The following is a 13,861-nucleotide window of genomic DNA, read 5'->3' as shown; positions in this document are numbered from 1 at the left end:
GCACCTTGTGCCTTTAGATCCGCCCATTTCTGCGAAAGCACTTAATAACCAGGTCTTTGCGCAAATAACTCACCACACTGAGCCAGTGACTGTAATCACTTCAGGAAATCATAGGGAGGAGCTCACTTTCTTCGCCCTCTCATCGCCTGACACTCCCCTCACATTTGGCTACCCTTGGTTAAAGCTACACAATCCACACTTGGATTGGTCTGGACGGAAGATAATAAGCTGGAGTGTATTCTGCCATGCTAATTGTTTGAGGTCGGCGTGTCCCCCGGGCCCCGAGGAGCCCTATGCGTTGGAAGACACAACCCCCGATCTCACTGGTGTGCCCATGGAATATCACGATTTCAAAGAGATATTTAGTAAGAGTAAGGCACAAGTTTTGCCGCCTCACAGACAATATGACTGTGCCATAGACCTTCTCCCCGGTGCTCCTTTGCCCTCCAGTCGATTATACAACATATCTAAACCAGAACGTGTTGCTATGGAGAAGTACATCAGAGAGTCACTTGCTGCTGGAATAATTCGACCGTCGTCTTCACCTGTTGCTGCCGGATTCTTCTTTGTGGGTAAGAAGGACGGGTCGCTACGGCCATGTATTGATTTCCGTGGTCTCAACGACATAACTATAAAGAATAAATACCCATTGCCACTCATCAGTTCTGTGTCAGAGTCCCTGCAAGGCGCCACTATTTTCACTAAGCTGGATCTTCGTAATGCTTATCATTTGGTTCGCATTAGGCAGGGAGATGAGTGGAAGACGGCCTTTAACACGCCACTGGGCCACTTCGAGTACCTGGTCATGCCCTTTGGACTAACGAACGCCCCAGCCGTATTTCAAGCTTTAGTGAATGATGTTCTCAGGGACTTTCTGAACAGATTTGTGTTCGTATATCTGGATGACATACTCGTATTTTCCAGATCGCTCCAGGAACATCACGCTCATGTCCGTGCTGTCATCCAGCGCTTATTGGAGAACAAACTGTACATAAAGGCAGAAAAGTGTGAGTTTCATGCATCGTCAGTCTCTTTTCTTGGTTATATCCTGGCAGGGGGGCAACTGAAGACTGATCCAGCAAAGGTCAAGGCAGTCACAGAGTGGCCGGTGCCCACTCCCGTAAGCTCTCCAGAGATTCCTGGGCTTTGCCAACTTCTACAGGCGATTCGTCAGGAACTACAGTCAGGTAGGCACCTCTAACACGCCTCACATCTACAAGCACACATTCACATGGTCTGCTGAGGCCGACAGAGCTTTCAACAAGCTAAAACAGCTGTTTGCAACCGCTCCTGTGCTAATTCAGCCCGACACCAGCAAGCCCTTCATCGTAGAGGTGGACGCGTCGGATGTTGGAGTGGGGGCAGTGTTGTCTCAACATACTGGTCCATCAGCAAAGTTACAACCCTGCGCTTTCTTCTCTCGTCGCTTGTCTCCGGCAGAGAGAAACTACGATATTGGGGACCATGAGCTGCTTGCTGTGAAACTGGCATTGGAGGAGTGGCGGCACCTGCTGGAGGGGGCTGAGCACCCATTCATAGTCTGGACAGACCATAAAAATTTAACATACCTACGGAATGCAAAGAGACTAAATACACGCCAAGCCCGTTGGTCACTGTTTTTTGCCCGTTTCAACTTTTCTATCTCATATCGCCCAGGTACCCGGAATGTTAAGCCAGATGCTCTCTCCCGCCAGTTCGAAGCTGCCTCAGAGCGGTCAGGGGTGCCCTCCATACTCCCTGCCAGCTGTCGTGTAGGGGCTGTCACATGGGAAGTAGACTCCGTCATTCAGCGGGCTCTACAAGCAGAACCTGATCCGGGCACCGGTCCAGCTAACAAGCGCTATGTACCCACAGCAGCCCGCTCCAAGGTTTTGGAATGGGTTCACACGGCCAAGTTCACAGGTCACCCGGGCCGAGGTAGGACAGCTATGCTACTGAAGAGACACTTTTGGTGGGAGACGTTGGATAGGGATGTACGTGAATACGTAGCTGCTTGCACGGTTTGTGCTCGTAATAAGTCCAGGAATCACCGTCCTTACGGACTGCTTCAACCACTAACCACCCCACACCGGCCATGGTCACATATTGCGTTGGATTTTGTAACAGGGCTTCCGGACTCTGCAGGAAAGACTACCATACTTACCATAGTTGACAGATTTTCCAAGGCAGCACATTTCATAGCTCTAGATAAACTGCCCACTGCTTCAGAAACAGCTAAACTGTTGGTTGAACATGTTTTCAGACTCCATGGGATCCCTATGGAAATAGTGTCTGACAGGGGTCCCCAGTTTGCTTCTCAGGCCTGGGGAGCCTTTTGTACGGCGCTGGGGGCCAAGCCCTGTTTGAGCTCAGGCTACCATCCACAGACCAATGGCCAAACTGAGCGCCTGAACCAAGAACTCGAGACCACTCTTCGCTGCGTCACTGCCCATAATCCAGCCTCTTGGTCCACATTCTTGCCGTGGGTTGAATATGCGCATAACACACTCACCGCCTCGGCCACAGGTCTTTCACCTTTTGAGGCGTCCTTAGGTTACCAGCCACCTCTGTTCCCCGAGCAAGAAGCTGAGCTTGCGGTGCCTTCTGTCCAGCATCATCTGCAGCGTTGCCGCCGGGCCTGGACGCGGACTCGTGAGGCGCTGTTGCGCGCTGTGTCTCGCCAATGCCACTACGCCAACCAGCGGCGCACAGCGGCTCCTACTTACTCTCCGGGGCAAAAAGTGTGGCTGGCGGCTAAGGATATCCCGCTCCAGGGAACCTCCCGCAAGCTGTCTCCGCGTTATGTTGGGCCTTTTGTGATTGACAGGCTGATCGGCCCTGCGGCAGTCCGGCTCACATTGCCTGCATCGTTGCGGATCCATCCGGTGTTCCATGTTTCGCAGGTCAAGCCGGTGTTGTCTAGTCCTCTGTGCCCTCCTTCCGACCCCCCTCCTCCCGCCCGGCTCGTCGATGGTCATCCTGCCTTTTCGGTGCGGCGTATCCTGGATGTGCGTCGGTGGGGCAGGGGCCGGCAGTTTCTGGTGGACTGGGTGGGGTACGGGCCTGAGGAGCGTTCGTGGGTGTCTTGGTCTCTGATCTTGGACCCGGCGCTTATTTCTGATTTTTTTCAGGTCTCGTCGCGTGTCCGGGTCTGCTCGGTCGCCGGGGGGCGATCGTTGAGGAGGGGGTACTGTCATGGTCCGGGTGAGCACGGGGTTTTTCCACTCCGCTGGGTTCTACCTTCAGGCAGAGACTCCAATCAGCTTCCACACCTGGTTCCAATCAAGTCACCTGCATATAAGACCAGCATTCACAACAGACCTCTGCCAGATCTTCTGCTAACCCATGTCAGTGCTAGGCTGCGAACCCCTTGTGAGAACCCTCAACTACTGCTTTTTCCCTCACCGTGTTTTCTTTGTCATAGGACCCGCCTGGCAGTCACGTTTCCCGAACTACCCTCATCTCCGCCTGGACGCTGGTTCTGTCATCTGGTTTCTTCCTCTCCACCATCGGACTACACCTGCCTGCCTCCCTGCCAAGTCCCTCACTCCACGCATATTCTGAATCCTCTCTGGACACTCCTCACCCGGAACCCCCTGGACACCCCTTCCTCGCATGACACTTTAAACCTGCAATGCGTAAGCCCTAACCTCCATAGCCTAATCCTGCAGCTGTGATTCACTGGACTGCCACTGACTACTTGTCTCTTCTCATTATAGTGACTGCGTACCTCCATCCAAGCCGCTGCCCCTTTTTTCCATCCGTGAAATCCAGCACCTAGCCATAGCACTCAGTTTCATGTTCACAGTTTGGCCTCATAGTTCACAGTTCATAGCATTTCATAATTCATAGCATTCATAGTCTCCTGTTGTGTAATTTCACTAGACACTTGTAAATAAAGCACTGTGTTCACGCCCGTTTGCCTCCCTCTGTGTCTGCATTTTGAGTCCACACCCACAGCCGGGCCCTCTCGGCCGTAACAGTTTCTCTCCCAAATCTAACAAAGTGGGGGCACGCTAAAGCAGGCGTACAGCTATGCAATCCATAGCAATCAAATAGTTAATCCTGCTTAATCCATCTTTGTTCACAACAACCTATTCTTTGATTATATCAATTAACATCCACAATACATCTTAAACCCCGTTGAGGAGTTAAAATCTCTACCTTTATATCATCAGGTAATGAAGTAGCTGCATGTAGAGTAAACTTTTAAGCTTGGTGTAAATAATGGCTTATGGTGTAATGAAAAAGCAATCTAGCATTTACTCAAATGGGTTTGTGGAATAATAGCTTTCTGCTGGATGACGACTTACAACGTCTGATGAGATACAGCAGCATGACTGCCACTTAGAGTTTCACCCAGAAAACTGTTCAGCAGCAGTCAGACCCGTCTCCCTGTAATTGTGTTTATAGTGCTTCTACTTTTTTTTTGTCAGATTTCTTTCCGCAGTCTCTAATTACTGCCTATTACTTTCAATTACATTTTTTTTTACCTCAATCTTTGTTTGAACACAATAAAGTTAATGCTGTGTCAGCTGCATGTCTTATGGAATTTATCTATATTAAAGCACCTCTAAAATATTGACATTCAAAATGTTTTTTGAAGCATGTTAACAATTAAGTAGGTAGTCTTTGTTTCAGCCGCTGTTGCTTCTTCTTCTTCTTTATCATTCTCCCGCAAATTGGGACAAATCTCACCAGGGAGTATTTCAATATTTTGAAACCGAGCTGGGAGAACTGATGTGGTTTGAGATTTTAAAATTTCATTTAAATTTGTGTACACTATATAAACTTTTAAGAAGAGATTGTAGCCACTGTGATGCCACCCTTTGGTTTTGGATCCAACATTTTAATGCGTTAGCACCAGCATTTTTACCGCTGTCATGTTAGCTGTTCCGTGCCACAGTTTACAACATTTGGATGAGCACACTTAGCTTGCAAGTTGCATCCATAAACCATATTGGTGCTCAGCAGAGATGAACATATCTGCTAACACACATTAGAGCTAAATAACTGCTTGATAACATACATACACAGCCCACAGTTAAATATGTTTGTTGGATGACTCAAATAAAAATGCATCAACATTACAAATATGTCAGAAATATTATGTTCATTACCTTCATTTATTGGGGGTCCTGTCCTGTGGTGGTCCTGGGGTTACACTCAGAGAGAGTTTTGAGTTTTCAGAGTTACATTTCTGCTTGCTTACCTTTGTGTGTTAGTTCCTTTTATTTTACAGTTTAATAGTTCCTTCATTTTGTTTTTCCCCATCTGTGTTTTCTTTATGTTTTTGTCCCTTTTTAAGTTGACTTTTCTGTCTGAGTTTGCTAGTTATCATTTCTTGATTCCTGTTAAACTAACTGCTGGTTAGTTGTCTTCTGTGTCTTGTATCTGCTTTTCCTTCCTCCCCTGTGATTGAGATGATGCCACGGTGTCTTGTTTCCCCCGGCTGTGTGTAAACCCAATTAGCCCTCAGTGTGTGAGTTCATATAGTCCTGTTGTTCCTCTGTTCAGTACCTCAGCGTATGTTAATCTTTCATCCTGTTGCTTCACCTCATGTTTGTTTTTTTAATAGATGGATTTTACAGGCTGATTTATGTTTTGGACATCTAATAAAGGGCTGGGTTTTTTTGCTATTGTAGTTTGGGGTTTTGTTGTTCTTTAAGCGTGCCTGCACACATTTGAGTTCCCAATCTCTGCATTACATGACAGTTGAGGTCTAGCAGACATCTAGAGGAACTGTTAATTAAAGTGGCCATGCCCTTACCTCTAGTATCCAGGTGGATGAGCTATAAATTAAAAATTCATCCCTCGTAAATATCATGAACTATTCATAGCGATGGAAACAATAGACTGTAAAAATGATTGTAAGGCACTAAATTTGGGCATTGTAACATGGGAGTCTATGGACGTTGACATGCATTGGGAGCCTGCTTCAAGTGGCCACAACAGGAACTGCAGTTTTGTGCTTGCTCTGCTTTAACTTCCTTTTTTCAAGTCTCTTGTACATTAATCAAAATTTTAAAAGGAGCACTTGTATGGTACTAACTGAACCTTAAGTGGTTAAATATTTTCACAAAAATGTCGGCTGTCCAAGGATGGGTAGTTTCCAATTTTTCCATTTCTTTTTTTTCAAGGATGATGCATGTTTTTATTAATTCAACAGTTCATCAAATTAAAAGGAGAATTTGGTAAAGACTCTTCTATTCCAGAGTAAATTGCACTGCCCCTGGAATATTATTTAAACATGGTGGCCTCCAAACTAGATACCTCCACCTTGTGCATGTAAGATGGTGATAATGGATTTTAAAATGTTAGCCATAATGGTCTTTTTCTAGAATAATTCAGGCCATTTTCTCTTTCATTTGACATTTAAACCTTTTTATTTTTTTTCCAGTGGATGATGGCTTATCAAAGGGAGAGGAGACAGGAAATAGAAATGTGCTCATGCCAGGATGACTGATGATAGTAACTACAAGTAGCGACGATATGCTCCACATCGAAATCTGTCCGCGTTTGAGGAAAGTAAGCTACAATAAAAATAAGCAAAACTTTCCAGTTCCTGAGTGACAGAGCCTATTAACACAGAGGAGGTCAAATCAAATCAGAACCCGTCAAATTAAAAGTAGCATGTCAACAGAGAAATGCCCCAGCAAGCCATACCCTGCTGTGAATTCACAATGCAACAAATTGGCCGGATGATTGGCTATTAAGAATATTCCAAATTAGCTTTCTTTGCATAATATCTATCACAGTGTGAACCTTTCAGCATAATGGAGCAAAGTAAGGTGAAAACTGAAGTGGAGAAGAGGGAAGAATGACTGAAGGCTCAATGACCATTTCAACTTTCATTTAAATTTGACCTTTTTCATCATGTCCATTGAGAAGAAGAGGATTTTTGTGCAAATAGTGCGTATAAATTTATGAGCATGCAGAACTAACCCCCGGATTTTGGTTTTAAAGAGCGGGGATCTAATAAACATTTTAAACTAACATAGAGCCGAGGGTCTGTTTGACTAATTTCACACGATCATAAGCTCATTCTGCATTCGCGGATACAGCCAACAATGGCTGACATCGAAGTGCGTAGTACACAAATGATAATGATGTTGTGAATATAGAGATCAAAGTCTTCTCGCTCTGGCGATTAAGTGTCCTAACAAATGCATGTATGAGGACAGCCTTATCACCTAGGACCACACAGAGGCCTTTTCATATCTGTCGCTCTCAGATGGCCAACCTGCGCCTGGCATGCGTAACGCTGCCAAATAAAAAAAAAAAGAAAACACCACAGGCACTGCCTCTGCGGCCAGCCTGGCCTGTTCATTTGACTGATCAAAGAACTCATTCAGACTTTCACAGTTCGGAAAAAGAAAGTTTAATGCTTATCACTTCAGGACAACTAGCAGGCGATTAAATGAAGCACGAGAAGGGCAAGTCTGGAAATTTTCTTTGGCTTGTCAAAACTAAACAATACAAGCTGCCGTTAACTTGTTTACCTCAGCTCCAATTCTGGCCCTAAAACATCTTCTGTGCATATTTGTTGTAAACTCGGGAAATTGTTGTTTTTATTAGCGCACAATAAGAGTGCTACAGCTTGATATAAGTATCGGTACGCTTCATCTTAATATTGCATTCCACCTAGTTTGTTTTCCTTTTTACATAGTTTGATGAATTGGTTTGACCCCTTGTTAGAGCATCTCTGGAGGTTTATAAATGTTCTAAACCAGTGTGATTAAGATCGCCTTCAGTCATTACACTAATGGACATGCATTTTAATTAATGGCATCCTCATTTGCATCACATGTTAATTATCTAAATCATTTTGTCTCATCTGTTCATTGTAATTAGTACCTATCAGCAGCTTCACTGAGTCACTGCATTTCTGAGAGATAACCCGGCTCTTCCTGCACTTACTGAAGATATATGTGGTTAGCTAGAAAATAAGTTATGAGGTTGTGGTAAGATGAAATAAAAACAACTATAATATATCTATTATAACATAGAAGTTAATTTTACACAGCATATAATTCATACCTTGTATAGGCTATGAAGTGTACCGTCTAAAGGTTCGTTAACACACAACTGTTTTTGCTCGCTTTCTTTTCAGTTTGGTTTATGTGCTGTTGTCATATAAATATCTTGAAACGATAGCTCAGAGAGGGGCTCATTGTCTCGTTTTGATCTCAAAGCTTCCCAAAGCTAAAATTTCAGTCTGCTCTGGAAGGGCACTGTATATAACAAGTCTGGTATTGTGTTGCAGTAACATGTCAGTTTACTCACACAGACTCACAACAAATGTGGAAAACATTTTAGGAAATAATTTTTTTTTTGCTTTCTTGAAGAAATTTCGATGACACCACGATGAATTGGGATGTCACCAGAACTGGTATTTACCTTCCTTTAACTTTTTTTAAATAGAAATTCTGAAAACACAATGGCACTTGTGTTTTTTAATACTGTAGGCAGTGAAGGTTACAATTCTTTTGAACAGGCAGAGGCAGCATACACCCACAAGTTTTCTAGTCTTATGGCCACAAATGCAACTCTCGCAGTAGCTCTGTCCTTGACGTGGGTAAGAAAGGTAGAGTCAGGCATGGAGGGATGATGTGGGTGACCAAGGGATGATAATTGATAAAATGAGGTGATATTCAAGCAATTCTGTCGTGGTTTTCAGACCAAGGGATTAAATTCAGCAAAGCACCTAAAAGACCAGCATCCAGATCTGTTCTTCGTGAAGCAATATCGTTATAAATTATCCACCTCATTCTGTCCTAAAGTACATGGTACCTAAAAATATACTTTTTTGTGAAAGCTGGCACTGCCAAAAAATCAGCCATGTTTCATGGGCAAAAAAGTTTGTAATGACTAACATTGCAAAAATACTAGCACAAATGAACCTTATGCCTCATATTAACAGTAATGTGCAATCAACAACCCTTCTAACATTTTAGTCTGTGAGCTCTCGACAAAATTAAATGTAAACATTTTTAATAAACAGCATGTTGGTGAGTTAAAACAACTTTTTAACAAAGGAACTGAGAATTCTGTAAATCTACTTCTGTTAATATTATATTATTTCTGAGGTTTACAGATGATATTTTACTGTTTAATCCTTCAAAAGAAAAAGAAAAGGCAACAAAAATTATGGACAAGACAATATACTGATCCTGACAATATTCATCAGACAAACACACATTAATGCTGAAGATAATGTCCCAAATACTAAACTGATCCTTAGAGGAAGTGGAGGAACCTTAGAGGAACCTTTTCAACTTTTTATTACTTTTGTATAGTTTTAAACTGATTTGCCTAAAATGAGACAAAACACAAACGAGGCTCATGTTTGACTGAAATCATTCTTAAAAAGTTTTTTATGGATATGGTGATAACAATGTTGAAAGTGATGCGTTCCAACAAAATGTCTTATTGTAATCACTTTACATCTTTAGCTGATTTCAATTCTTGTATTATTTTTACTAGGTCATTACTTTTGTTTTTAATGCACAAAAGCACAAGAGCATGACGATAAAGTCCTGAATCCAAGACAGAAACAACTATATACTGCTAACTTGCGTTAGACAACATGCTAACACAAAGCTAGCCAACAACCCACAGTGATGCTAAAGCTGACCCCAACCCAGCACCCAGATCCTGATCTTCAGCAGCTAACAAAAGCTATGATGAGCAGTCTGACTTGCAGCACTGCAGTGCAATCATTGTGCGATGACCTTAAAGTCTCTTTGGTCCTGATTTCATCTTTACTGTACATTGTTTTTTGTGTTCATGCATAAACATAAAAAAGACTGTATGTATGCCCTCATTAGGATAGGATTATGTGTTGGCATTTGGGACTGTAGCCTCAGGTTTATACTGTTACAATTATGTGACTGCATTTCAGGTCATTTTACAGAGCAATGCAAAATACAACGAGTAGTGTAGTGAGCTGCTCTGGGATTGAATTAATCAATGTAATGGTTTCTTTTAAGGAAAAATAATGAACAATGTGTAATAATGACATTAATTGTGAGTAACAATGTAAGCATGAATTCTTCTAGTCACTGTAAAAAACAACAACAACAACAACAACAACAACAACAACAAAAAACTGTAACTGTAAAGCCTGGTATAGCTTGTTTCTTGGCCTGAACCACAAACTCCTTTTGTTTTATTGGTGAAAGGTTTCACCCACAAAAGGGTTAAATCACATTACATTTCTCACATGGCCACAAAAAACAATCAATGAATTAATTTGACCACAAACGTCAAGGAGCTGTTAGCTACATGGCACCTTTTCTTGTATAAATACCGTCATGAAAGAGGACGACTCTCCTCAAACTCTTTCCAGTCATTTATTCTGTATCCCAGTGCAGCCAATCACAAAATGAAGTCGTCGTCGTTAGGCTGTGTGCTACATTAATGTTGCCAGCTGACTTCGCAATCAATAATGATTTGATCAGTTGAGTACAGAAGCAGAGCAATTACTGCTTACCTCGGTTAACAGGTGGCGTTGATAAGCTGAAATCAATCATTATTTTATTTTTGACTTAAGAAAATTACAGAAAATGGAGAACAGCTATATTGAAGTGAAACCCAACACGGGTGACTGTGGAGGGCGAGAAGAACAGATGGAACGAGCAGGGAGCGAGGAGAAAGGAAAACCGATTCTGCTATGTTCCAGCTGTTCCAGTGTTTCAGTGAGGTGACACCAGGCCTTATTAATGTTTTATAAGAATAATGTCCAGATTTTTAAGATGGAATATACTGAAAGGATAACACGGGAGTCAAGAGACACTGGCTGCAGAACCTCACTATGTGAGACTGACAGAAAAACTCTTCAGTAAGACATTTTATTGAACAACAGAAAGAAATATGTTCTTACCTGAGAGTAAACATCTCCACAGGAGAGTAGGCTGACACGGTGATAAAAGCAGAGCCAGTTTCCCTCTGCCTCATGGGTGTGGCTGGCACCAAGACCATAAAGTTATTATCCAGCCTGTGTTCAGCAAGAGGTGGCTCAGTGGGGTTCTGGTAGAGCCTCACACCGCCAATCCTCCTCAAAGGCGTTGAAGTATAGGAACCAAACAGCCCTTCCTGACTTGTGCGGATGAAATTGTCCTTTCTGGATTCATCTGAGTGGCACCCTGCGTCTGTGGACTGCAGCACGTAGTAGAGCTCCACTGGGGTGCCCTCGGACACTTCGTGATTCCTCTGGCGTCCTGGCACGACGCTAGGTGGGCTGAACCAGCTGGCCAGTGGCTCCAGCTCAGCCACACACAGTCCCAGCTCCCCCCTCAGCTGGCAAGTACCACGTACCTCCTGGGTTTCATGGAAAGCAAACATGTGCACACAGGGCAGCTTGTCGATGGCACTGTAGTCATCCCAGTCCCTGCCTGCAACATAGAACAACACCTGGACTTTGGGCTTGGTCAAGTGAATTCGGGAATTCATGATAAAGGTCTGCACCTTCCAGTTAAAGGTAAAAAGAGAAGAGGCAGGAAAGGTCCCCGGACTCTGCAGGAGCTCTAAGGGGACAGGCTGCTCCACAGAGAGGGGCCCATAGCTGGCGTTCACAGAGGGCAAACTTCTGGCCTGGTAGATGAAGAAGGGCTCGGTCCGCGACACCAGGGTAGAGTTCCTCATGAAGTCCTGGTTGGCCTCCTTCAGGAAAAATCCCAAGTCAGCATTGAGGAGCTGATAGTTGACAGGCAGGTACGTGGGGATAGAGGAATATCTCTGCAACCCCTCTAAGACTCGACAGTCGGTTACTAAAAGACAGAAGAGAAAAGCCAGTCAGTGTAGTCTTATAATAGAAGTGCTTTTATAACCTATTTCACCAAGATGATGTAGAAAGACACAAATAAAGCCAAAGCAGAAACTAGAAGGAGCATTTTGAACGTGCAAGAAAAGTGTTGTAACTACACATATCTCTGATAGATCACATACACTAAGTCAAGTAAGGATTCAAGGTCTTCTGAACGAATGAAAGCTTGATCGACTCATTAGTCCAGTATTGTTATTTGACTTCTGACAACATGAATCAGCTGAATAAGTGAATTTCAGTAAATTAAAAAAAGATGTGTTTCTTTCTACTAAATAAGTCAGAGCTGTTAATTGTTCGACTGACACAAAGAGCATGTATCACAGGCAGCAGACACTCAATGAATGTATTTATTGTAAAAGGACATCAGTTACCTCCTTACATGTTTCTTTTCCTTTTTTTTTTAGTACGGTTAATACGTATAAAATCCTCACTGTAAGCCAAGACTCTAAATATTTTCTTCAGACTATAAAGGAAGGATGTCTCAGAAAAGTTTTAATAGAAAAAATGGACACTAGGAGTACTGTTCATTTAATGAGGTGTAAGAAATCTTCACATTTATTTCAACAAAGTCATTATTTTGACTCTAAAGACTAGTAGGTGGTTCATATTCATGTGTTTTAAAGGGTCTGAATCCTGTGATCTTTTATATGAATAAAAACAGATTTAGATTAATATGAAAAGATGACTTCATTGAATTTACAGTGCCGTATTTTTTGTATGACAGAGCGTGAGCTTTTGTGCCATTTAAAGTCTCTTAGTCTTCTCCATAGTGTGTATTGTTGGCATTTGGCAGTGGAATGACTTTAGATTGCTGTAAGAATGAAATGCTTGTGTGCTGTAATTGTATTTTAAAAAGCCTGAAAAAGGACAAGGAGATTTAGACATCTGAGAAGATTATCGAGACAGAGATTTTCTCTGCAACATGTTAGAATTAGTGCTGAAACAATGAAGCAATTAACCAGTAATGAGAAATAATAATGAGGCACAATTTTTGCAGTTAATTAATAAGTATACCCTTCTAGCCCCCAAGCTCTAAATGTATGCACTACATTTATATATTTATATTCCTGAATTTTGCTGCAATTATACCACTAGGAACCCCACATTATCTGCACGCTTTAATTAGAAATGTGCAGCATCGAATTATCCATTTATCAGTATAACATAGCCTATGAGGTTCAATATAAAATCAGTTAAAATGTAATTATAATTACAATTAAAACCAGCTTTCTAAATCACAAGAAGTCCATAGAGACTGACAATACTGTTCTTATAACCCGAGGAACTTCACAGAACACATAAAGAAGGTTTTAATGACAACAAGCGTGTGCTTTGACCTTCTTCTCCAGAGCAATCGGCTACATGATTACACTTCCTTAGTACGCTTTCATCCTCATGCTGGCTGCTGGAGAATTTTTTTCCTCTGATCACCCTTGTAAATCAAACGTCCCAGCAGGTTACAAATCAGACAAGGATTTGGACTTCACGGTGCTCCTGCCAGCCTTAATGTTGCTCTCCTACCGTTGGATGGAGAGAAGCAGTCAGTGTCCAAACCTCAAACCGTGCAGAAATGGTCCTACTTAAAGAATCACTTTGTAAAGACTCGGTCTTTACAGCAGGAAACACAGATTTCTGAGCTGCAGAACAACATTGGGCAATTTGTGTTTTTCCTGACCAAGCAGGAGCTTTGTGTCAACTGCTGGCATGAAGCGTTGTTGTATACGTGCCATCACACTGCTGGCAGAAGAAAAGCTTTATAGCCCAGTCAGTGACCGATTCATTCTCTGGTTCCTGGGAAGCAACATTACTCTCACTCTCCTGACTGAGCCCTCATGTGTCAGAGAAGGTGAGAGCAAAGAGCTCTCTGCATTGAGCACCTCTCCTCGCACCATGTTGAAATGTGACTTAATGCTTTCACTGCTGGTACAAAGACATGTAGGCGACTCATCTGTGTGCTTTTATATACGAATGAAGAAAAAACAATCTGGAAAAAACTATTTCCAGCCAAGAAATTTAAATTTCATTTAAAATTTTCCAAAACATGCTGTACAAACT

General features: G+C 42.6%; 1 protein-coding gene across 2 annotated transcripts in view; it reads right to left on the bottom strand.

The window, feature by feature from the left end:
• The window catches only part of si:dkeyp-14d3.1 (transmembrane protein 132C), a 188,917-nt gene that overhangs the window by 151,487 nt on the left and 23,569 nt on the right, over positions 1-13,861 (bottom strand). For both annotated transcript variants that reach the window (XM_042222791.1, XM_005926936.2), the window contains one exon: positions 10,865-11,750. In XM_042222791.1, coding sequence (XP_042078725.1) covers positions 10,865-11,625 — 761 coding nt within the window. In that variant the 5' untranslated portion in view covers positions 11,626-11,750. The remainder of the gene's footprint in view (positions 1-10,864; positions 11,751-13,861) is intronic.

Source organism: Haplochromis burtoni, unplaced genomic scaffold, assembly GCF_018398535.1.
Source record: "Haplochromis burtoni strain Fernald_Lab_line unplaced genomic scaffold, NCSU_Asbu1 Contig_95, whole genome shotgun sequence".
In the NCBI taxonomy this organism is placed as follows: domain Eukaryota; kingdom Metazoa; phylum Chordata; class Actinopteri; order Cichliformes; family Cichlidae; genus Haplochromis; species Haplochromis burtoni.
Note: the sequence above shows the minus strand (reverse complement) of the source record. Positions and strands in the feature narration are given on the sequence as shown.